General features: G+C 43.5%; 1 protein-coding gene across 3 annotated transcripts in view; it reads right to left on the reverse strand.

Annotated features, from left to right (window-relative positions):
- Positions 1 to 26,472, reverse strand: part of MEIS3 (Meis homeobox 3) — an 86,349-nt gene that overhangs the window by 37,290 nt on the left and 22,587 nt on the right. For all 3 annotated transcript variants that reach the window (XM_077480740.1, XM_077480759.1, XM_077480750.1), the window contains exons 6-7: positions 24,311 to 24,460; positions 11,747 to 11,858 (exon numbers count right to left, since the gene is read on the reverse strand). In XM_077480740.1, the coding sequence (XP_077336866.1) occupies positions 11,747 to 11,858; positions 24,311 to 24,460 (262 nt within the window). The remainder of the gene's footprint in view (positions 1 to 11,746; positions 11,859 to 24,310; positions 24,461 to 26,472) is intronic.

Consider the following 26,472-nt stretch of genomic DNA (forward strand, 5'->3'; position numbering starts at 1 on the left):
CACCGCATTAAAATCACCTGCCCATATGGCAGGCAACACAGGGTGTTGCAGCATATATTGGACCCCCTCCTGAAGTACCCCAAAATGAAAGGGGGGGGGTATGTAAAAGGCCAGCAGGAGGAACTCCAGCCCCCCCACCGTGACATGCAAAAAGAGGTACCTCCCATGTCTATCCGATTGCAGGCTGTGTAGTTTAAACTGAGTACCCTTGGCCACCAGGACAGCCACCCCCCTAGAGTTGCTCGTGTATGAAGTATGGTATGCCCAGCCCACCCACGGTCTCTTGAGGGATAGCTGTAGCTGCCCCGTCATGTGAGTCTCAAGCAAAACCACTATATCCGCCCGCATCTGTTTAACACACGAGAGGACAGCCACTCGTTTCCGTCTGGTTCCCAAACCCCTCACATTCCAGGTGACCAACTTAAAAGTTCCCATCACCATTCAGGCAACTCACACAGATCCAGAGCCCCATCTGCGGGTCCCCCCACCTCGAGGCCCAGATATGCACCCGGACAGAGGGAGCTAACCATATCCTCCCCACCTCAATCTCCTTCCCACACCAGGTAAAACAACATAGCAACCACATAACACTTGAGCAGCAGTCAGATACAGTGCATAGAAAAACAAAAAAAACAGACTTATAAAATCTAAACAGTGCAAAAATATCTTTATCAACTCTGGACCGACAAAACAACTCGTGCTCCACGCCACCCTCCACCTCCGCGTGGGCCGAGGCCGGCCAGGGAAACTCATCTTGAACATGCCGTGACGCCCGCATCGGTCCACAGTGGCTTACGGGGAAAGCACCGGATGACAAATAAAGATGAGGGCCCGGTGCGTGCGCCAACGGCAAAAGGGACGAACAAAAGTTAACTGTGCTGCACAGCCGGGTGATGGCGTACGGCTCCAACACCAACAGAGGACGGGGTGCAAGTGTCCGGCTGTCAGAAACGGTTGTGAAAAAGGGGGGGACCGATTCAATGTGTAAAATTGTAAAAGTCAAATCAAAAATAGAGGGGGGGGGGGGAAGAGGATAAAGGATAAAAATAAAAACAAAATAATGGGGGAGGAGGGGGAAACAGGTAGGAGAAAGACCCCCCGCTGCCACCCTACACATAGGGCCAGGGTAAGTATCATGGAGTACGGAACCACATATGGACAGGTGGCATCAGGACCCAAGGCAGTCATAAGGGCCCGTCTCAGGGGGGCAGCAGTCACGGGTAACTTACACGGTGAGTAACATGTCTCCCCCTCCACAGCCTAAGGGCATAGTGCAGCAGACGCACAGACATCCTTCGGGGGCAGCAGTTCACTCTGGGACAGCTGCAGGGGCCTGTTCCAGCCAAGAGAGCACCGCATTGGGATCTTCAAAAAAATGCGCTTTTCCATCCCGGATGATCCGTAATTTAGCAGGGAACAGCATGGCATATACCAAATGTCGGGCTCGGAGCCGGCGCTTCACCTCTGAAAACTGTGCCCTCCGCCGCTGCACCTCGGAGGAGAAGTCCGGAAACACTGCAATGCGCTGGTTTTCAAAGGGGATATTGCCTTTCTCCCGGGTAAGGCGCAAGACAGCATCCCGGTCGCGGTAGTTAAGCATCTTCGCAATGAATGTGCGGGGGGGGGCTCCTGCCGGCGGGGGTTTGGATGCCAAGCGGTGCGCTCGCTCCACCGCGAAAGTAGTAGAGAAGGCCTCCCTCCCAAATGTGGCAATAAGCAGGCGTTCCAGAAACCCAGGAGGATCCGCTCCTTCAGCCCTCTCCGGCAACCCCACAAAACGGAGGTTACACCGGCGCAGCCTATTCTCGATATCATCTTGCTTGCTCAGTACAACCTGAAGTTGATGCTGCAGCCGTTCCGTGGTAACTTGGAGGGGGGGGATGTCATCTTCCACCTGCCCAATCCTGCGTTCCGTTTCGCTGACTCGTTCCCGCAGCTTATGTAGGTCCTGGCGGATAAGGGAGATGTCCACCTTCACCTCCTCAATTCTGGAGGTAAGAGTCGTGCGGCAGAGCGTAACAGCCTCCAGGATCCGCGCGGTGTCACCCGATGGCGCGGCGTCCTCGCCCGGGCCTGATGCGGCGCCATCTTCCTCCACGAGGTCCGGACCATCCGCCCGGAATTTCCCGAGCTTCGCGATCGCGCTCTGGGCCCTCTTGGTCGGTGACATGCCACCGGGGTATGCACCGAAGGTAAGTAGTCCAAATCGCCCCCAGGGAAATCAGAATCGGTCCTCCAGGATAATAGTAGGATAACAGGCAGCCGGAGCTCACACTAGAAGCGTCCTACGCCATGCAGCTTCAGGCCACGCCCCCTACATGATCATTATTAGGTAGTGATGCTGCCAGCTCTCTGGTGATTAGGACTTAGTCCGTTATCCTGGCTGTGATATAATGAGGAGTACGGACATTAATATGTGGACTGGAGCAAATTAAATTATATTTAATGCTCACAGGTCTTGTGTTTGGCATGGACTTGTGTAACGATCCACTGATAAAGAAAGCCCTGATTGTTGCTATTTATAGGCCTGTTATCAGCAAAGGATGTAAAACTAGGGGGTACTTACAGAGGATGCCCCTGTCTTTGGGCCCTTGGGGTAAGAATAAGGACACAGATATACTTCTCCAGTTTCCGTGCAGTTGCTGATGCATCTGGCTGCAATCTAGTGCCTCTAATTTATTCTGAAATACTAAAATATTTAAAATATATATATATATATAAAAAAAATATATATATATATATATATATATATATATATATATATATATATATATATATATATAAAATATATATTTAAAATCCAACTTATTTACAATACATAACACTACTATCCCTTTTTAAGGCTATGCCTGGGCCCATATTCTGTAGGATCAACACATGTTAGCTGGCTGTAAGAGAACTCTATAGAATTGCATTGTAAATGCATTAAAATTCATATAAATGCTCTTAGATTTAGATTGTAAGCTCCATGAGCAGGGCCCTCCTGTTCCTTCTGTATTGAACTGTATTGTAATTGCACTGTCTCCCTTTACATTGTAAACTGCAAACTGTTGGCGCTATATACACCGATCAGCCATAACAATATGACCACCCACCTAATATTGAGTATGGCCCCCTTTTGCTAAAACAGCCCTAACCCATTGAGGCATGGACACCAAAATAACATCCACATGAATGGCAGGACGCAAGGTTTCCCAGCAGAACATTGCCCAAAGTATCACACTGACTCTGCCAACCTGCCTACTTATACCGCATCCTGGTGCCACCTCTTCCCCGGGTAAGTGATGCACATGCACCCAGCCATCCATATGATGTAAAAGAAAACTTGATTCATCAGACCAGGCCAAACTTCCATTCTTTCATAGTCCAGTTCTGATGTTCATGTGACCATTGTAGAAGTTTTTGGCTGTGGACATCGGCCACCATAGGCTTCACAGCCCCATACACAACAAATTGAGATGCCTATTTTTTCTGCTTTCACCGTATCAACTTCATGGACAACATGTTCACTTGCTGCCTAATATATCCCACCAATTTTCAGATGCCATTGTAACAAGATATTCCCTTTACTTGTCAGTGTTTATAATGTTATGGCTGATCAGTGTATGTCCTCTATAATAATATAATAACCTGTGATGCATTTAACAAATGCAACTTGGGAAATAGTACTTCTTGGGAGCCAAACTGGAAATTCTAGATTACAGACACTGACAATGGAATAAACACAAGCATTTGAATGGTTGTACATGCTTTCTGAGTGCATAGTCTAAAGCAGCAATACTTCTCTAATACATGGATTATCATGGTTTACTCACAATCTTTAAATGTTTTTTTATCAGAAACTCCCCTTTGGATTTGTACCAGAGCTGTGTGGTTTAGACTGGCCATAGACATGAGATGGTGGTAGGAAGGTCCAACCACTGATATTTCTCTCCAAGTCGATCTTAGGAGTATTTGGTAATGGGGAGGGTAATGGCAGGGAGCTGAGAGGAGACTCGTGCTTGCTTTTCAAGGGGAACAGGATAATTATTCTAACCTGCAAGGTTGGTTGTTTCCTTTAAATCCGGCCACAGACGGTTTGAATCTTGGCCAGTTCAGCAGGGACCGGTCGAGATTCGAACCATGTATGTGCAGGCTGATTATACCCAAGTCAATTGATGGATCGACCTGGGTAGAACCAGCTTGTCAGATTTTTCATGCAATTATTGCCCCCTTCCACTGGGAGAACACAATAGCTCCGCAATGAGCTATGGTTGCAGGAAAGAAAATCGGATCATCTATGGCCTGTCTAAGGCTGGCCATACACGATTCAAATCTCGGCCAGTTCAGCAGGAACCGGTTTAGATTCGAACCGTTAATGGGCAGGCTGAATGTACCAAGTTACACAACCTACCATGTGGGTAGAAAAAGGATTCGGATGGCTGCACTGCAAAGAAATTCCTTTATTGAAACTTAGTCCACACAAAATAAGAATGAAATGCAAGCAGCTGACGTGTTTCAAACCACTCTCACTGTTCCTTAATCATAGCATACCAGCCTGCCGGATTCTCTTGCGATTATCACTAGCAGCTACTATAGCTGCTAGCGATAATCCCGGTCTTCTTGCAGCGAGGATGGCTTCCCCCACTCTCCCCCACCCGGGAGAAAACAATGGCCCGGCAGGAGGGATTCCTGCATCAACACTGTCTGGTTGCAGGAAAGAAATTTGCTCTGTGCACGGCAAGCCTAAGAGAGGACATTATTATTGGAGAGATAATCACTAATCTACCCAAAAAAATCCAGACTCAACAACTGTCATCTCAGCTCTGTGTGAAGGGTATATGTGATACGATCCTTCGTTGACTGTCTACATGAATCAACTACACACATTTGTTGGCTTGATCAATTAAAAATATTTAGCAGTAGTTAGCTGGACTTATTCTGTAATAATGGATGCATTTTGAAGCTTATCCAAATCCCTTCTTAAATTTTAATAATTGTTAGGAAATTCCTTAGCACTTATATCCAAAATGAGTAGCACCAACACCTTGGTCCAATTATCATGGCAAGGCAGATGTTCATCTCTAAGGACAAGAGGGTAGGTGTGAAAATCCCCTCGTGCCCTTAAGACAATAACATCTGCTTTTCCATGATAATTGGATTGAGGTGTTGGTGCTCCCTGTTTGGATATAAATTCTGGAATATTTCCCTGAGACTCATTAGAACGGAAGAAGTGTCTTGGACAAGCTGAGAAACCTTTTCAATATTGCAGAACAAGTCCAGTTGAATGTGATTAACTACTATAATTAGATCTATCATGACCTGGATAAATTGGAACCTTCATAGATCAATTAACAATTTTTCTCTTTTAAAGTCAATGACCGGTCTTAGCAGAAAACCTAGTTGAGTTTGACCTTTGTTGTGCTGAGCCAAATATTACTTTAAAAGTTAGATATGTGATGGATCACATGCAGCTATGTGTTTGATTTTAAAAAGAAAAGACCTCTATGACTCGGCTTGGAGGAGAGTGAAACGCATCAAAGGGGCGTGGCTTGTAAGGAGACATGATGAAGCCATTTTTCTACACAGGGTGATTGAGCAGGCAACTGGTGTGTGGCTCTTTATTCTTTCTGACAGTCATTTTCAGTAGACTGGACAAGCATTGAAGCCACCGGGTTGTTGTTTGTGCTTAGAGCAGTGCTCTTTATTCTTCTTGGGGTCACTATGTGTATGCCTAGTATAAGTCCTTGTACACGTGGTCGGACATTCCGACAACCAAATCCGTCGGATTTTGTCCGAAACTGTTGCATACACACAGTCGGACAATGTTGTCAGAAAATCCGATCGTACTTAACGTGATGACGTTATTTCGTTAGGACGGGACTACGTTCAGGCTAGTAGCCAATAGCTTTGGTCTAGGAATTTGATCTGAGCATGCGTGGCACTTTGTCCGATCGGAATTCTCTACACATGATCGGACAAAGTCCGATCGGATCATGTTGTCGGAAAATTTTATAGCCCAGCTGGAAAACTTGGTCCGTCGGATACTCCCGGATTATCCGACAACACGGTCCTATCGGACTTTGTCCATCGGAATGTCCGACCATGTGTACAAGGGCTAAGACTTTATAAAATGATTTGGTTGTAGTCTTCTATGTGAGATGAATGGAGATATAATATGGAACCTTAGATTCTAAACATGAATATGATAAATCCTAATTTGGAAATATTGTTTCTTGCCAAGAATTTAAAACGTTTGCAGCTCCCCTGTGTGCTTTAAAACTGGACAACATGGATCACAAGGTCCATGGCTACCAAGAGAGCTATGGGTTGTTTCAGGTCTCTAGAGACTCCGTTCTTTTTAATCAGACTATATTATATATGCACTGTCTTTGTAAACTTGCAGTGACAAAAGAGGATAAGAAAGGCACAACCTTTGTGCACTGCTACTAGGCAGGATGTAGAGCCTTCCTATTGAACATTCTAGTATGGCTGGCTTCTTAAGCCTCGTACATACGATGAGTATTTCAGACAAATGATTGTCTTTTTTTGTGGCTTTTTTTGCATACTGATCTCCATATCGAAAATAGAGTGGTAACTAAAGTTGCGAAAATTCTCGTACGACACAATACAACATCAGAAGTGATGTAATGTGTTGCAATGTAATCTGTCGTCTCCATGTGTAGTCTTGCCATTTTGATTTTTTTTTTTTGGACAAAAACTACAGATTAAATTAAAGTCATACGATCTGGTATTGTACAAGAAAAAAAATTGTATTTGCCACTTCAGATAATTTAGCATGAACTGTCATGATTGGCTCTCGAAAGCTGTGTACTAAGGATCAGATTATCGTACAATCAGTACGTACGATTTTTGATCATGTGTACTAGGCATTATGCATATACATTTAATGAGAGAAAGGGAAAATACATATTTTTAAAATTTTAACATGTAAAAGTGTTAATTTACTAAAGTGTAGCTCTGTTTTCAGGTCAGGAAAGGTTTTATCACACAGATTAGGGGGTTATACTGCACAGGTGTCTCATTGAGAGATATCTTGGATGTAAAAAAATTTTAAAAAAGATTATTACACCGATTTTTGTTAAAAATACGTGAGGGGGGGGGGGGGATTTTCCAAAACTGGTGCAGCTGTGCATAGTAACCAACCAGCTTCTAACTTCAGCTTGTTCAATTACGTTTTGTCAATAATATCAGAAGCTGATTGGTTACTATGTACAGCTGCACCGGATTTTGTATGCACCAGGTTTTGTGAATCTGTCCCATTCTGTCTAGTGATAGTTGTGAGGTTCTGCCAGATGTCTACTGAGCAGAGCAAAAAAAGAACCTATTTTGGGTGAAATAAAATATGCCTTAGGCTGCTTTCACACTGTGGCGCTTTACAGGCGCTATAGCACTACAAAATAGCGCCTGCATAGCGCCTGTAAAGAGCCTATACACCACTCCTACAGCGCCCCTGCCCACTGAAATCAATGGGCAGCGCTGTGGAAGACTTGGCAAAGCGCAGCTACAGTGGTACTTTGCGGGCGCATTTAACCCTTTTCCAGCCGCCAGTGGCGGGGGGGGGAGTGGTAAAAACGCCCTGCTAGCGGCCGAAAAGTGCCACAAAAATTATGGTAAAAATAGTGCCTGTGTTCGACCACACCTCCAAGACGACCACTACCTTGCTAAAGAAGCTGAGGGATAAAGGTGATGGACTGGCCAAGCATGTCTCCAGACCTAAACCCTATTGAGCATCTGTGCGGCATCCTCAAATGGAAGGTGGAGGAGTGCAAGGTCTATAACATCCACCATCTCTGTGATGTCGTCATGGAGGAGTGGAAGAGGTCTCCAGTGGCAACCTGTGAAGCTCTGGTGAACTCCATGCCCAAGAGGGTTAAGGCAGTGCTGGAAAATAATGGTGGCCACACAAAATATTGATTTTCATTGATTTTGGGTCCAATTTGGACATTTTCACTTAGGGGTGTACTCACTTTTGTTGCCAGCAGTTTACACATTGTTGGCTGTGCGTATAGTTATTTTGAGGGGGCAGCAAATTTACACTGTTATACAAGCTGTACATCACTACTTTACATTGTAGAAAAGTGTCATTTCTTCAGTGTTGTCACATGAAAATATTTACAAAAATGTGAGGGGTGTACTCACTTTTGTGACATGCTGTACATGTGTAATGCGGGATCGGATCATGTTGTCGGAAAATCTGTATGCGCTCCATCAGACTTTTTCTGTCTGAATTTCCGACGCACAAAGTTTGAGAGCAGGATCTAAAATTTTTCGACAACAAAATCCGATCGTTTTAAATTCCGATCGTGTGTAGACAATTCTGACGGACAAAGTGCCACGCATGCTCAGAATGAATTAACCCCCCTGGTGGTATTCCCAAGTCTGGCTCGGGGTGGAATTCCAGTACCATTAGCGGTAACCCCAAGCCAGACTCGGGGCTGCATCGCAGGATACAGGGAAAGTTACTTACCTTGTCCACTGAATCCTGTAATGTCTCCCCGCTGTGTGTGCGAGCCGTCTCCTCGCTCGATTCACACAGTGGCGAGTTCCACCGGGCTCCGTTCCCTGCGAGCGTTGCCACGCACGGGGACGGAGAACGGCGCCAAATTAAAAAAAGTAAAAACACAGTACACATACAGTACACTGTACTCTTACAGATTACAGTACTGTATAAAAAAAAGACACACCCCCTTTGTCCCTAGTGGTCTGCCCAGTGCACTGCATGCATTTTTATATTATAAATACTGTTTTTTCTGTCTGGAATTTGGAGATTGTCCATAGCAACCAAAAAGTGTCCCTTTACATCAAAAGTGGTTTTAGACCAGCTAGAAAACAGCGATAATAAATTAGAATCACTCGCAGAATTGAGCGATATAATTGAGCGATATCGATTTGTGGGGAGATCCGTCATCAAACACTGAAAAGTAATGACAGCGACAATTCTGCAGCTGAGCAAATTTCTGTGTTTTAGATTTGATTACATTATTGAATCATTTTTATTATTATTAAATTATTATTTGGTATAATTATTTATAGTTATTTATTATATTATAATTTATGATTCATTTTTCAAACTTTATTATACCCGGAATGTCTACTAGACTCTGGTTTAGCCAGATTTAAGTGAATTATTTCTAAGAATTACAGGCCTACGATATAAAACGCCAAATTTCCATGCAAAATAATTCAGCACCTAAAATCGGAAATAATCATACCGCCAGGGAGGTTAAGAGACCACAGCTATTGGCTACTGGCCCGTTTATAGTCCCGACGTACGTTTTGTACGTCACCGCGTTCTGAACGAATGGATTTTCCGACAACTTTGTCCGACCGTGTGTATGCAAGACAAGTTTGGCACAAAATCCGTTGGAAAAAATCCGATGGATTTTGTTGTCGGAATGTCCGACCGTGTGTATAGGGCATTAGTGTGGCACGACAGTGCCCATGCCTGTAAGCGTTTTGATGTTACCTAGCACCACGAACACAGGAAAATTGTTAGTGTATATGGAGCGATCTCTCATATTAAATTGTACAATCAACGGCTGTTTTATGCCTAAGGACAGCCTAAGCTTCCAGCTACAACAGGCCCTGGATGAGATCCTCCAGGTCCAAGCTAGAATGGCAGTTAGTGGAACAGCCAGCACACGTCTGTTCCAGTTGTTTATTTTACACTAATCCAGTTTACATACTGCAAGGAGCGACTGGAAGAGGGAGGGTGTCACTGCGATGGGAGAGCGCAGATCTGGGGGCTGTATACTGGGGCCCCCCCTTAGGATTATTCTGTGATTAACCAACACTCCCTGTGGCTTTATAGCAGCCCTTGCTGTGAGTCAATGAAGCAGACACACAGTGAAGCAGTATGGAGAAGTGGCGAAGGGGGGAGTTGTGTCAGGCAGTGGAGGGGGTGGGGGGGGGGGGGGGGGACACGAAGATATTTATGAATGAGAGGTCGCACACAGATGGGAAAAAAAAAAAAAACTTCTTCAGCAGCCCAGTTAACGCACAGAACTGGCTCTGCACATTTATCTGATGACCTTGAAGTTTGAGAGGAAAGGAGGGTGGGTGGTGCAATAAGAGAGGGGGGCCTCGGTCTGGCACAAGGAGAAAAGCAAGCTGTGATTTCAGTGCTAAGTCTCTTGCAGGGGCACATAGACCCAATTCGTTAACGTGTCATTTTAATGATGGCGGAATGGGGGGGTGCTGTACCCTGTGGACGCTGACTAGGATATTCATGTTACAGATGACATTACAGAATGAAATGGAGTAGCTATGTATGGTCAGCAGATCTGAATGGTGAATCATGAGGAAGAGAGAGCTCTCAGCAGTTTATCACTGAGCTCCCCTAGGACAACACAGGGTCAAGCCTGCAGAGTGCATGGCTGCCCTCTCTGTGGCCCCTCGCTCAGGCACTTCCCCGACTCCCATTCTTTTCCCTGTACAGGCCAAGTGCTGGAATCCCGCTCCTAATTACCATATCAGTCATCCTGATCTATAAGCAAACACTGAAATGCCTTCATGACCAACTCGAAATGCAGCTGGCTTTCCCAATTGTCCCTGGTGGGGTCTAGTGCCCACCCCCCCCCCCCCCAACCCCCCCCCCCCCAACCCCCCCTTACTCAATGATCTCTGATTGGCTTTACCTCTTCACCCAATTCTGCAAAAAGAACAATCTTGCATTCTCCTCAGCAGCCTTTGTGATTATAATCAGCATTAGCCCACTCTGCCCCCTCGGCTCAATGATCAGACACTGCGCCACTAAGCGGCTATGACCCAAGATGGCTGCTCTATCAAAGGTGAGCAGTAGGAGAGTCCACAAATAAAAATATTTTTATATATCATTAAAATTAATAATTCAAAATTGTATCAATATTTTTGACAAAAAAATAAGTATTTTTTATCATTAAAGGATCACTAAAGGCATTTTTTTTTTTTTTTTTAAATAACAAACATGCTCTACTTACCTCCACTGTGCAGCTTGTTTTGCACAGAGTGGCCCCGAACCTGCTCTTCTGGGGTCCCTCAGTGGCTGTCTCGGCTCTCTCCCACCAGGACTCCACAACTTCACGCAAGCTCCCTCGCATGATGTGGAGTGCTTGCGGGCGCGCTCCCGTGATACAGCCAGCAGCCGTAGCCGCTCACTGTATCACTCGGCCCTGCCCCCCCGGCGCGCCGCATCATTGGATGTGATTGACAGCAGCGCGAGCCAATGGCTGCGCTGCTTTTAATCCATCCACTCTAGCCAATCAACGGCCAGGGTGAGCAGTGAAGAGGATGTCGGGGGCGAGCGCGAGACTTTTGAGGGGTCAGGCAAGTAAAACAGGGGGGGGGGGGCTGGGGGAGCCGGCACTGTCAGATGTTTTTTCACCTTAATGCATAGAACGCATTAAGGTGAAAAAACTTTTACCTTTACAACCAGTTTAACTGACCACATGACACAGTTATAGGCATTAGTATACTATGAGGGTTATTTACTAAAGGCAAATCCACTTTGCACTGAAAGTGCACTTGGAAGTGCAGTCGCTGTAAATGTGATGGGAAGATCTGAAATGAGGGGAAGCTCTACTGATTTTATCATCCAATCATGTGCAAGCTAAAATGCTGTTTTTTATTTTCCTTGCATGTCCCCCTCAGATCTACAGCGACTGCACTTCCAAGTGCACTTGTGAAAAGTGGATTTGCCTTTCGTAAATAACCCCCTATATGTACAAAGAGACCATAGTCATTATAAGCTGAATTGAAGCATTACCTTGTTCACTGGAATTATCCCCACTCTGCGAAGCCAACCCTCCACTGGATGGACCCGGCGTTCCTGAGTGGGTGGAGCCTGTTTCATCGTGGTCGCGTATCCATGAATTATTCTGAGGGAAAAAGTAAAGAACTATTAGTGCTATGTGAATTGAGCTGCAACAATTTGTATATTAAATGTAATTTAAAAACATCCCTACAGAATGTTCAATTGTTTCCCAAATAATATATTTTCAACAATCAGACTGGAGTGTATTTGTGTATATGAAATGTGACTGCTGTGTGTTAGGGCTCATGCACACAGGACGTTTTTACAGCTGCTGTTGGGGGCGTTTGACCTTTTTTTTTTAACTGCCTCTAAATGCCCCTCCATGTTAGCCTTTGTGTCTATGTGCCCATGCCAACATAAACTGTCAAGAGGCATATGGAGAAATAAGCATTTAGGGGCAGTAGAAAAAAACGTCAGCCTATGCTTCCAGGGGCAAAAAAAACTGAAAACGCCAAAAAATGCAAATAAACGTGGCTATGACGTTTTTACATTATAAAGAGTGTTTTGAAGAAACGCTCAAAAATGCTCACATGAAAAAACATGGGAAAACACGCAATAACGCTAACGTAAAAACAAGGCTAAATGCAAACAAACTGAGTTTTTAGTGCTACCGTAGCGCTGGCTTTTTTTAAACGCCCTGTGTGTATGAGCCCTAATTTCACATTGTGCATGCATCATATTATCTTTTTGCAATGCATTATTATTATTATTATACAGGATTTATATAGCGTCAACAGTTTGCGCAGTGCTTACAACATGAGGACAGACAGTACAGTTACAATACAATTCAAGGAATCAGAGGGCGCTGCTTGTTAGAGTTTACAATCTAGCAGGGAGGGTCAAGTGATAGAAAAGGTAATAACTGTGGGGGATGATCGGATGGAGAAGATAAAAGTACAGCTGTTGAGTGTGGGCAGGATAGGCTTCTCTGAAGGGGAGGGTTTTCAGGGATTCTCTAAAAGCAAACAGAGTAGGAAATAGTTGGACAGATTAGAGTAGGGAGTTCCATAGAATAGGAGAGGCTCGGGAAAAGTCCTGGAGGTGAGCATGGGAGGAGGTAACACAGAAGCTAGAGAGCAGGGGGTCTTGGGAGGAACATAGAGAACGATTAGGTTGGTATTTTGAGACTAGGTTAGTGATGTAGCTGGGGGCCGAGTTGTGGATGGCTTTGTAAGTTGTTGTTAGTATTTTGAATGAGCTCCTACTTTTTATGAGTTCCTAATGTGTTCCTAAATATGTAAATTAATATAAACCCTCATCAGTATGTCACAATGAGACAGATCTGAACCAGGGAAAAGAAAGTCTTGCTCCCAGAATGCAGTAATGCCGCGTACACACGACTGGACTTTCCGGCAGACTAGGTCCAACGGTCATCCCGACGGACTTTCGGCGTAGTTCCGAGAGACTTTCCGAACAAACGGACTTGGCCACGTGTTTTGAACATGATGACATAAATGGGACTAAACAAGGAAGTTCAATAGCCAGTAGCCAATAGCTGCTCTTGCATCATATTTGGTCTGTCGGACTAGCACACAGACGAGTGGTTTTCCCGATTTTTAGTCCGTCCAATAGATTTGAAGATTTGAAACATGTTCTATTTCTAGGTCCATCTGATTTTTTTTTTTTTTTAAACGATCGGAACTAGCCCACAAACGATCGGATTGTTTGACGGACTGATCCCGTCGGACCTAGTCTGCTGGAAAGTTCACCCGTGTGTACGCAGCATAACAGTTTCCCCTAATCTGTTGTATGTAAGGCTTGCTCGTCACTTTAATATTATGTAAAGGAGGGGACAGACAACACTTTTCAGGGTTGGCAGCCTCTAGTCTATATATTAGATGCTCTCCTAAAAGCTAGCCATACAAGTATGCATTTCTCCTATTCAGCCCGCAAATAGATTCCTCCATCCACGCTAAGCAGTGTGAATGATAAAATTTCCTCTGCTTGCTATAGTTTTCCAAAAACTGGCACCAGTGGCTGCCAGAATACCCAAACAGTGACTGTATCCAATTGGATCCAATCACACTGACATCTACCCAGCTTCTATGACAAAAGTCGACATTTGTTAAGCCAGGTGGTGCCAAAAGGGCTAAATTTCATCTGCTTCAGTAGAAACTGATTATGATGGAATCTCCTCCGCTGGCTATAGTATTCTAAAAACTGGCACCAGTGGCTGTCAGAATACCCAAACAGTGACTTCATCGGATTGGTTCCAATCACATTGACCTCCACCCAGCTTCTATGACAAAAGTCAACTTTTGTTAAGCCAGGTGGTACTAACTGGGCCAAATTTCATCTGTTTCAGTAGCAACTGATCATGATGGAATCTCCTCTGCTGGCTATAGTATTCTGAAAACTGGCACCAGTGGCTGTCAGAATACCCAAACAGTGACTGCTTCTAATTGGATCCAATCATATTGACTTTGAAATGGATATTTTGATGATAGGCAACTCCTATCCTCATATTGATTAGTGGTTCCAAATTAATAACTACTGCAGTAAGGAACAGACACAAAAGATACGCTCAGCATCTTTTCAAATAACCGTTCTTCTTTATTATGACGCATTTGAACGTTTTTATACACATGATTACGTAGGTATAACATTAATATTACAATTGTACGTTTATGGTAACAAGGGGCATTACATAGGCCGGCTAATTCTAATCAGGACTTGAAAGAATGCAAAACATGTACTGAAAACATTGTTATTGCCGTGTGCACAGTGAGGGCATCGTGCAATACATATAAAATAGAATACAATTATATACAGAACCTACAAATTTCCATTACAACTTCCATGCAGCTTCTATGACAAAAGTCAACTTTTGTTAAGCCAGGTGGTACCAACAGGGTAAAATTTCATCAGATTCAGTAGGAACTGATCAAAATTTGAGCCATTAATGGTAGGCTTAGGGCAATGAATAGATATATAATAGTCAACTGGTAACATCTGATCATTTTCAGCAGCTCCTAACTTTAAGCCTTTGTGCACTTGGCCGTAGAGTGTGCAGTGTAATCACTTTTCATCAACCATGCTGCTGCCATGGATAGCTGCCCATTGAGATGAATTTGAATATTTTGTGCCAGGGGTTGCGTAAAGCACACGCGCATTCATATGCCACGAACACACACTATCTGTAGGTGTGTGAATGTGTGGGTGCCTTATTCACCCCCACCCACCACCACATTATTGCATACAGCCACATCTTCTGATTCATCTCAATGGGCAGAGTGAGCACCCTGTACACTCCTTGTCTGGCCATGTGCACGAAGCCTAGAACAATATCCTGCATTTCAGTTGCTTTTTAAGACATAGAATGTGGCCCACTGTGGCTTAGATTATCCTTACTGACATGCAAATCAGGAAACATAAGAAGTTCCACATTGTGCAGTCATTTGGCACGTATGTTATATTCGACGTATCTGTACAAGGTATACATTTTATACAAGTCTTGAACGCCACCATTGATCCAGTAACCTTATCAACCTCTTGTTTGGTCACAAGAGGCAGTTAAATGTTTGATCGCTAACAGGTAGCAGCAGGCTTAGTAACAACACACATTCACAGAGGAACTTGCAGCAGTTAGAGGGAGAACTTGATTTTCTATGGTTCCTTTTGTGAAAGCTTTTAGAAAACCTAACACCAGGGAGATAAGAGCAGGATGAAAGGAAATCTGCTGCTTGGGATGTAAGGGGTCGTTTTCATTTGTACATACACCCCCTCTGGGAGCTGAAGTGACCCTTATTGACCCTTTAATCCCACATTCAAAGGGTTTGCTGCCTTTAGGCTCCAGCCCAGCTCCCTCTCTCCTGAACTGTGTAGTTTTAGTTGCTACTTCCAGGTGATCAGAGAGTTTTAGGTTCCAGCTGTGAAGATTTGGATACAGCAGAAACCATGACCCCTTACCCTGTCCTGATTAACCTGGGGGCTGCAAATGGGACACAAGGGTTAAAGAGGGAGCAGGCTGCAGCTCTGACCTCAAGGAGGGACCAGGCAGGGGGAGTTTTGTTTAAAATCTGCAGGGGGTTGGATTCAGACATGAAATGTAAATGAAATACAGGCACTGGGGCCTTTACATGCTAATTCTCTCTTTCTGTTCAACTGCAAAATGAGGAAAATACTCCCATATTTCCAGATAATGACAGAAACATGTTCTGGGGTCAGAGCCTTTGTGACCAAAGTGTAGCGATGACAGTGGCATGTTTCATGGGTCAGTCCTTTTGAGGGCCAGAGTATGCCAATGTCAGTGGCACATTTAGTGAGTCAGTCCTTCTATGGACTGGAGTATAAATGTGTCAGACATTATTAGGCAGGCCCTCCCAGGATCAGAATGTACTGCTGTACTTCATGTTAAGCCCATGACAAACATGTATTATATAGCCTCCAGTACTGGCATTAAAGTCAACCTCATTCATCTTTTTATTTGGCAGCTTTGAGTAAGAAGTGTCAAGTCTGTTTATTACCGTAGATTCCCACAAGGAACTAAAAGTAGATGCCTTCAAGTATAGATTGCGTTGAAAGGTATGATACCCTACTATGCAAAGCTTGACTTTAGTAGAGAAAGTCAAACTCCAGTAGACTCCCTTCTTCAGCTCAACTTTGGTCAGTGATGATCATAATGTAAAGGAGGATGGCTTCTATGGAAGCCTCTGTAGACTCTACACAACGTTATTAATATAATATTTGCTTTATTAATATAATATTTGCCCCTTTAATAATACTTGGTTAGCGATGATCATAGTGTGAAGGAGGATGGCTTCTATGGAAGCCTCTGTAGACTCTACACAACTTTATTAATATAATAATATTTGCCCCTTTAATAATACTTGGTCAGCGATTATCATACTATGAAGGAGGATGGCTTTTATGGAAGCCTCTGTAGACTCTACACAACTCTATTAATATTTGCCCCTTTAATAGTATTTGGTCAGTGATGATCATGATGTGAAGGAGTATTTGAAAAGTTTATGCCTCAATTTAAATATTTTAAGGTAGGGGTGGGCACCATAATCCATATTATATAGAAAAGGGAGCCTGGGGCCACCTCAGATGTGCCCCTGGCAAGAGAAGGTAGGTTTGGACTATCTCGGTACCTCAAGGACTTATGCCCCGTACACACGAGCGGACTTAAGTCCGACAGACTTCCAAAGGAGTTCCGTCGGAGTTCTGCTGGAATTCCGACGGAGTTCTGACAGACTTTTCGGCCGAACGGACTTGGCCACACACAATCACACTAAACTCCGACGGATTCGAACGTGATGACGTACGACTGGACTCGAATAAGGAAGTTCATAGCCAGTAGCCAATAGCTGCCCTAGCGTCGGTTTTAGTCCGTCGGAGTAGCATACACACGAGCGGAGTTTTCGAAGGGGACCGGGTCCGGCGGAGTTCCGTCGGGAAAATTTGAAGCATGCTTAATTTCTAAAGTCCGTCAGACTTTGGCGAATCAAAAGTCCGTTGCAGCCCACACACGATCGGATAGTCTGACGGACTCGGTCCTTCGGACTTTGGATGTTGAAAAGTCCGCTCGTGTGTACGGGGCATTAGACAAGATATATTTGTTTACAAATAAATAAAATAAAAATTAAAGAACAAAAACAATATGGTAGAAACCATATGTACAAAAATATTAATACGATCAATTTTTACAACTAGAAGACAGCTGCCAAGACGCATCATATTCGATATCCCATACTAACATTGGGGGTCAACTATTGTTTTTTCTACAAATATTCAAGCATTGTACACAGTTGTAAAAATGTATTGTATTAATATTTTTGTACATAGAGTTTCTACCACATTGTTTTTAGTCTTACATTTTCATGAAATTTTATTTTTAAACAAATATATCTTGTCTAAGTCCTTGAGGTACCGAGATAGTCCAAACCTACCTTCTCTTGCCAGGGTCACATCTGAGGTGGGCCCAGACTCCTTTTTCTATTATGTGAAGGAGGATGGACTCTGTGAAATCCTCTGTAGACTCTACACAACTTTATTTATATTTGCCTCTTTAATAGAACTTGGTCAGTGATGATTATGATATGAAAGAGGATGGCCTCTATGGAAGCCTCTGTAGACTCTACACAACTTTAATAATATTTGCTCCACAATGTTTCTGAGATATGTACATTTGTTGGTTAAGCGTCCCAACAGGAACACTATTTGTATGGAGTGTGATGCTCTCCATGTCTTTGCATGGGTTTTTTCCATATTACTGGTAAATAACAGCTCTTCCAACAAATGTCTGGACTTTCCTCTGTTTGAGAGCAAATACCCAACATAATACCCAACATAATACCCAACACCACTGTGAGTAACAACTGGATCTCTCTCACACTTCACAATACTTTTTCCAACTTTTTCCCACTCATACAACTCATACATTCATCAAAATAGTACCTACTATAGATACAGACACCCCCTATTCTCACTGTTAGGAATATCTAGGGCTGCACAATGTTTACAACCTAGAGTGTCCCGGCTGAGCTCTGATATGCTGAATATGTAAGAAGAATTGACACCTTGAGTAAATAGGCTGAGCTAGAGATTGCTATTATTTTCTATGTCACATGTGCAATTCTTCAAAGTACCGCCAGAGGCAGGGGACAAGGAAAAGGATGTGCTATACTAGAAAGGTTTTTTTTTTTTTTTTTAAAGTGCACCTATCTTGAAAGTCTGAGCTGCTATTATACCTTTTACGATAGCATACAGTAATATATTTCCCCTATTTACCTGCAGTTGCGAAAATTGTAATTTTAATTTTCTGTCATTGGTTTGCAGAGAAGCTACATGTTGTGTATCTGCACTGCAAGATAAATGTTTTCAGACACGTCAGTCCCTGCCCCAGTGGAGCCAACAAATACACACACGGGGGATAATTTAGCCAGAAGACAGTTAATCTACCAGTAAGCCTTTGGACTGTGGGAGGAAAACGGAGCATCCAAAGGAAAGCAACACAAACATAGGATAACATACGAGCTCTATATAGATAGTGCCCCTGGGCTAAAGAGGACCTCAGCGCTGCAAGGCGGTGTTAACCTTTGCAGTGACACCATCCTGCCAAAATTAAATCTCTCCAGGAAGGTACACAGGAATGGTTCTCAGAAGATGCTTACCAACTGCGCTGGAAATGCTATCATAGCGACTGATGTCACCAGTAATCACCACTGTTCTATGATGCCGTTAATTTTCTCTGGTTTCAGTAATAAAAACTGACAGTATTTTCCCACATCCACCAATCACATTCAAGCTTGCCCTGGGGAATGTCATTTTAAAGCGTAAATCTGATTGGTAGCTGTGAGGAAATACAAGCAGTTCTTCTTGCATACACAAGGTCCAGAGTGACAGAAAAATTGAGGCTAGGGGCTCGCCAACCTATTTAAAGGGGTAGCTGAATAAAAAAAGTCACTTGAACCTAAATAGAAGCAAAAAAGATTAGCTAGCTGGAGTGATTTTATCACCCCGTTGCACAAACAAATGCTTCACCCCCCACCCCCCCAAGTCCAAGTCAACATGGCTGACTGAATAGGCTCTGTGATACATCTGCATGTAACAGATAAAACACAGCTGAATTAGCAGCTGCACACTTTTATTGTTATTTAATATTAAAGGAATATGGAATGTCCAGCAGTGGTGGGAGGCATATTAATGAGCAGTGAGCGTGGGCAGTGGGGCTCTATGGTAAGGAAAGGGTTAGGTGGCGATGCTGCGAGCAGGGTGACATGCACACAATAGGCTGCTGCTTGGAATTTGGAATTAGTGCACTCAGTGCGAGGCCTCGCTCTGTATCCTGCTCGCTCCTTAGCCTGGAGGAATATTAAAAATGCATCAGTCCAGCTATAGGCAAATGCATCATCGCCTGCATTAGTTTGGGAAGAGAGGCGGGAGAATGCCGGGCAGGGCTTCGTTAACTGGAGGGGAACGTAACCAACAATTACAATCCTGGGATGTGCCTCATTAAAGATGCAGCACAGCGTCCCTGTGTGCCGGGGTCCACTTCTATCACATGCCCACGTTAATGTACGCACGTCACAACAAGGCCGGTACACACTGCAGCCTACTACAATAGGTACATACATGTTCACACATGCTGACTAAGCAAAGCCTGTTTGCTGTAAACCCACCAGATTCAGGTATTGATGGCCACACGGGTATTGCTAAGCGTCATGCTGACCACATATGCTTCTGGTCTGCACTACCTGTATGGAGTTTGCATATTCTCCCTGTGCTTGCATGGAGTACTCCAGTACATGCTGTTTAGATTAATTTGCTTCTTTCTAAATTCTCCCTAGTATGTCTGAGCGTGTATGTACGCATGTGAGATAGGGGCCCTAGATTGTAGGCTCCTTGAGACAGGGACTGGGACAGGGACTGCTCTCTTCGGTCCTCCCAAGACATCCTGCTCTCTAGCTCCCTTGTCACCTCCTCCCATGCTCGACTCCAGGATTTCTCCAGAGCTTTTCCCATCCTTTGGAACTCCCTACCCCAATCTGTCCGACTGTCCCCAAATCTATCCATCTTTAGACAATCCCTGAACACCCCTCTCTTTAAAGAAGCCTATCCTGCTTCTAACTAACATCAGCTCATCCCCCACAGCTACTACCTTTTGTATCAATTGACCCTTCCTTTTTAGATTGTAAGCTCTAATGAGCAGGGCCCTCCGATTCCTCTTGTACCAAATTGTAATGTAACTGTAATGTCTGCCTTTATTTTGTTAAGCGCTGCGCAAACTGTTGGTGCTATATATAAAACCTGTATAATAATACTCTATGTAAAGTGCTATATAGATACCCATAATAAATAAAAAAAATATTGAAATTTTGATTACATTTGGCAATGTGTGAAATGTTAACGTTTTGTAAGTGATAAATTACACTGAAAAAAATGGAACTGAAATAAAAAAAAAATGCTGTGCCACATACATTTCAACCCTGTTAAAAACAATTAAATATCTTCTACAGGGTCTTTTTCTTGTCAATTCGACCGCAAGATAAACAGAAAGTGAAAATGTCCATAATTTGATTTTCATAGATATGATCACAATATCAAGACAAGAGGGTTTTTAATAGCCTGACATGTTTATGGGGGCCATAAGGGTTTCAATTGAGGGCCCATTACCACCATATGCATTGGGTAGTATTGTCCAATGCAGTTCGAATGGACAGGCAAGGCAGTTAGCCTTATGTCTTGTTGTTTCGGTTTACACCAACGCGCTGTATTGGTGTGCGCTGAGGAAAAGTTGGACAGAATGCATTTTTATGCAGTGCAGCAAAAAAAAAAAAAAAGAGAGAATCTCCAAATTCCTTTTTTTCCTGTTGTGATCTGACTTCCTGTTAAGAATGTGGCTAAGGGTAAGACAAGACCACAAAAGGATAATTTTGAACACATGAGGTGAGGAGGATCAGTCCCCCCCCCTTCCCCCCCCCCTTTTTTTTATTTTTTTATTATATATTGTTTTCGGTATATTAAGGATCGATCCGGTCGGGCACCCAATGTGTATTTTCTTACTGTCTGTTTTTATATGAATGTTGAAAATATTGAAATACCACGAATGTTAAACAAAGTGATTTCTAATAGTATGTATAAGAAATATTTTTTACTGCTTTTTGTAAATGTGGAAAACGAAATAAACAATATTTAAAACAAGAAGGTGGCTACATTCATTCTCCATGGTCCCACTATATGTAGGAGTGTAGCCACCCTCTCTTGCTCGCTCTATGTAGTCTGCATAGAGCAGTGCACATGACCACAATTGACGTGCACTGCTTACTACAAACTGAGAAGTTCGGGCACTCATGAAGAACATTAAAAGGTGGCACAGTAAGTAATGATTTCATGAAAAATAGACTACAGGGCCATTAAAGTGATTGTAAATGATTGCCTTGAAAACAACCCATTCAACTTAAAATAGAAACGAAAGGAAAAACATTTGTGTATAGATAAAAAAAAATAAAAAAAAGATAAATATATTGTTCCTCTTTTTTTATAAGTGATCACATTCCCTTTGTTCTTCCCTCTGTTCTCAACTGCTTAAGAGGTGGGGGTGAAGAAACAGCAGTTCACTGAACTTCCCAGTAAATGGCTGTGAGGGGGGAAGGGGGGGGGGCATGCCAGGACAGGTCTGATCAATGGAGGGGAGCAGGCTGAGTTCTCAGCATTGCTAGAGAACTGACCACGGTGTGCTCTGCTGCTTAGGGTGGTCCATTTTTAATAGCAGAGGGATTGGCAGGAACACCAGGGATTTCACATAAAGGAAGCAATACATATCAGGAATATGAAATGTTGGGGTAACAAATGCTTTAGGTAGAGGATGGGTATGGATTAATTTTGGAGTATAGAGATATTATTTAGTGTCATGTTAAAGAACTGGAATCTTTTTAATAAGAGGAATATTATTTAAAATTGATGTTCTCTTACAATGACTTAATACACAACTTGCTGCATATGATCCAATCTATCCAATACATCAGGCCAACAGAACAATGCTACGTTATCGTGTTTTTTCTTCAATCAGTCCTGTTCAGTTGTGACATGCGGAGGAGGAGAAGCCTCACAGAGGAACTAAAATGAATACATATTCCTGGCAGTTAAATCCATGAACACTAAAGTACATATATTACTTCCACAGAGTGATTTTGAAATTACATCAGGGTTGCGCTGTTTGGCTATTTTAGATCCTTTCTGCTAAGAGGAATCCATTTTAAAATTCTAAAACTTTAGTGATGATAGTTGGACTATTGAAGTTCACCTGTAAAAAAATAAATACCGTATTTGCCGGCGTATAAGGCGACTGGGCGTATAAGACGACCCCCTATTTTTCAAGTGAAAACATAGGTTTTGGGCAATACTCGTGGTATAAGACTACCCCCCTTCTGAGGCAACACCATTTAAAAAAACATTAGAACCATTAAAAAACACAAAGCAAGAATGCCAACTACTCATCCGCCATGCTGTGATATGTCATAAAGTAAATCAAACAATAATAACACAAACAGAGATCTGTGGAATGCCACAACTCTGGAAAGTAAAATTTTTCACTAACCAAACCTATACCACTTTTGGGTTACATTCTATGGGAATTGCCCACCAAAATGCATTTAATAACCCCCCTGTCATATGTCCCAGATTTACCGGTCCCTCTTGGGTGCCTGGGACCTCAAAGGCAAACAGCAGGATGTATAGTAGTAGGAGATCAGTGAATGGATTTACCCAGGGAAGTATGGTGAGTGGTGTATTATTTTAATGAATACAACGCCTGCTTGGATTGGCAGAGGCTGTAGCATCATCAGCCCTCGCCTCTCTCTCTCTCTCTCTCTCTCAAAGCCAATCCAAGCAGGCTACTCTATGTTCATTAATAGAATACATTGCTCGCCGGTATTGGCTCAACGGCGTATACTGTTTGTAGCTGAAGCCACATACAGTATTAGCAGACATTTGGGGGCTGACATCCATCGGGCAGCATTGTATACCCGGCGTATAAGACGACCCACGATTTTTGGGCATTCTTTTTAAGTGTAAAAGGTAGTCTTATACGCCAGAAAATACAGTAAATGCACTTTTTTTTGCAGTTAAAAAAAATGTGCATTTTTATTCCCTTGCAATGCCAGGCTCCTGCAGACTGACAGCAAAGCTGTCTGCCCGTACCTCCGATATGGGCAGGCATGTACTGAGTTGCAGGAAGATCGGCCTCGTGGGCGGAGCTCCGCACAGCCGTGCTGTTTTTGAATTGTGACAGCGGGTGCAGAGAGATGATCCCCCGCCTGCTGTCACAATGGGGGATCAGGTCGGGGTGGCAGCAAGTGATTCAGTAAAATGTTACATGTTACAATCTTAACATGGATATAACATGTAACATGATACTAAAGGTAAACTTATTCTTGAGACCCCTTTCACACTGACAAAACAGGGGCATCAGCGGTAAAGCGCCGCTAGTTTTAGCAACGATTTACCGTCTTTTTAGTGGAGCTATTCGGCCGCTAGCGAGGTGCTTTTAACCCCTCCCTAGCAGCCGAATAATGTGCTAAAAGTGACCGCAAAGCACCGCTGCTTAGGCGCTTTGCAGGTGCTGCCCATTGATTTCAACCGCCTCAAAGTAGCTGCTTGCAGGACTTTTTTTGATGTCCTGCCAGCACAGCGCCCCAGTGTGCTAGCACTCGGGCTTTCACACTGGGACTGCAGATGAGGCATTTTTAAGGCGCTTTACAGGCGCTATTTTTAGCGCTAAAGCGCCTGAAAAATGCCTCCGGTGTGAAAAGGGTCTTCAAGTGGACTTTCTCCTTTCCAAAAAGCCCCTGATCTTTTGTTCTCAAATCTTCTCATCTGTAAAAAGAAGAGATTTATTTAGATTTTTTTTCCAGGGAGATTTTATCTGTAAACGGCGAGATCTTGTGGAATTTTGCCAAATTTCGGGGGGAAGCAGTTTACATTAGGAAACAAAATGGTGGAAATTTCCAGACGTAGGTTTGCATGTTGTGATCTTAGAGGGCAGTAAATCACTTTGATATACGTCCTTACCTGATCCGATAGACTCGTACAGGATCCTGTGAAATCTTCCAGGTCTGATTTGGAGGAGCCGTCACGGTCATCTATCACCAAGTCGATGGGCATCTTGCCTTTCAAACAGGTGATGTATCGATGACAGAAGTTATCACACAAATCATGAACCTGCAAGGGGCATAATAGTTATGTGTTAGTCCACAAAAAGTATCTTTCTACTTACTGTAGCTATATTATTATTATTATTATACAGGATTTAAATAGCACCAACAGTTTGCGCAACGCCTTACAACATGAGGGCAGAAAGTACAGTTACAATACAATACAGAAGGAATCAGAGGGCCCTACTTGTTCAAGCTTACAATCTAAGACGGATATACACAAACTACTGTATTCTTGGAATGCTACTAAAGTAAGTAAGGCCGGCCATACATGATTCGAACCTGCTGAACCGGCCGAGATTCAAACTGTTAATGGGCAGGCTGAATGTACCAAGTTGATCGATCGATCAGCTTGGGTACAACCAGCCTGCCGGATTCTCTTGTGATTATCGCTAGTAGATGCTAATGCCGCTAGCGATAATTACGGTCTTCTCCCGGCGGAGATGGCGTCCCCTGCTGGGAGAAGACAATGGCCTGGCAGGAGTGATTCCTGCATCAACACTATCTGTGTTAATGGGGAAATCAAACAAATTTCTTTGGTGTCTCCATGAGACACAAGTGGTGAGATGTCCTCACCAGAATTTCCAGATCCTCCAAACCGCCATGGCCAGTACAAAGTCAACAATGATGTTATGCCTCTAAATGTAGAATGAACAAATAGGGAAATTCAGCCTTTTGGGAAAGCAAGGAAATCTACAAACTAATACAAGTGTATTTCTGATTATATATGATATGATATAAGAAGCCAGCGGGTGTTTCAACCAACTGATGGCCAGCCAAATCTGAAATACGGTGAAGCTAAGAACCGAAGGGCTCATGCATACTGAGCGTTGGACTTTCTCCTCTGAATGCCTTTTACTACTGGCATGAAAAAAAAACGGCTTATAAAAGCTGCGTATTGCACATACGTTCAAGCATTTGAGCATTTATAGATTATTTTGCCCAGTATTGGCCATTGGAATGAATGAACGCTCAAGAGCTAAAAAGTCTATTGTTTAGCCGTGTTCAGATGCGATTAGACATGTGAAGTTTTTTTTTTCTCTCCTGAACTCGCTAGTGATGTTTTTTTTTTCCCAGCCTGTAAATGCTCCTCTTCTAATACGACTGGACACTGCATGGGCACAAACATAGAGGTGCCTTTACAGGCAGAAACCAAAATGCCAAATGTCTATAAAAGCCTTTTTAAAGCCCAGTTTGCATAAGCCTTCAAAGCCCAACCATGTCTTGCCATTTATAGGCTAAAAAGACATGCTGGGTCTTGTGGTTCTTAAAAACCCAGAGAGATATACAGTCTGACCATACATTCTGTAGACTGAAAAAGCCATCCAATTATCACCCCCCCTGGCGGTCGCTAACCTAGGCGTAAGGTGAACACAGAGAGGGCAATCTTTATTCAGTTATAACACACAGCTCTTACCTCCCACCTCTACAACCCCCAGGCCCCTTCTTTAATCCTCCCCGATTCCCAGCAGGCCAGCGAAGGGAATCAAAGGGTTAATTACCACATTAACAAGAGGATTATCTGGTTACAAACCAGCAGCGCCTCTTGTATCCTTTAATGAGCTCATTAGCTTATCAAACCAGAGGGGCAGTTCTGAAGTGGTGCCTTTCATCTCTGCCCCCTCCCCTGCCTCTCAAAGTGGTATGTGCCAGCAGTGCTCTTCTACAGCCTGATGGGATTCTCCATATGGGAGGAGGCAGGGGGAGCCCTTTTTTTCTCCTGACTGTACAATTAACCTTTTCTTGCCTGCGGGCATGCAGAGCACGCCTTGGTATGCCTCCTCATCTTTACATGCACAGCTCATTACTGCACCTCGCATCCATCCGTGTAAAATAGACAGCAAACTACATGCGCTGCGTAGCAGTTGACCTAAATATCCAACGGACCTTAATGTGTTTATGTACAGCCCTCACAGTATACACTGAAACAGCAAGATCTAGCAGGTGCTACAATGTTCTAACCAAGAGAGCTTACAATCTACAGGGCAAGATCAGCTCATCTTATCGTCTTCCTATTTA

This window comes from Lithobates pipiens, unplaced genomic scaffold (assembly GCF_037356315.1).
Source record: "Lithobates pipiens isolate NorthernLeopardFrog02 unplaced genomic scaffold, aLitPip1_a1.2 Scaffold_1, whole genome shotgun sequence".
Classification (NCBI taxonomy): domain Eukaryota; kingdom Metazoa; phylum Chordata; class Amphibia; order Anura; family Ranidae; genus Lithobates; species Lithobates pipiens.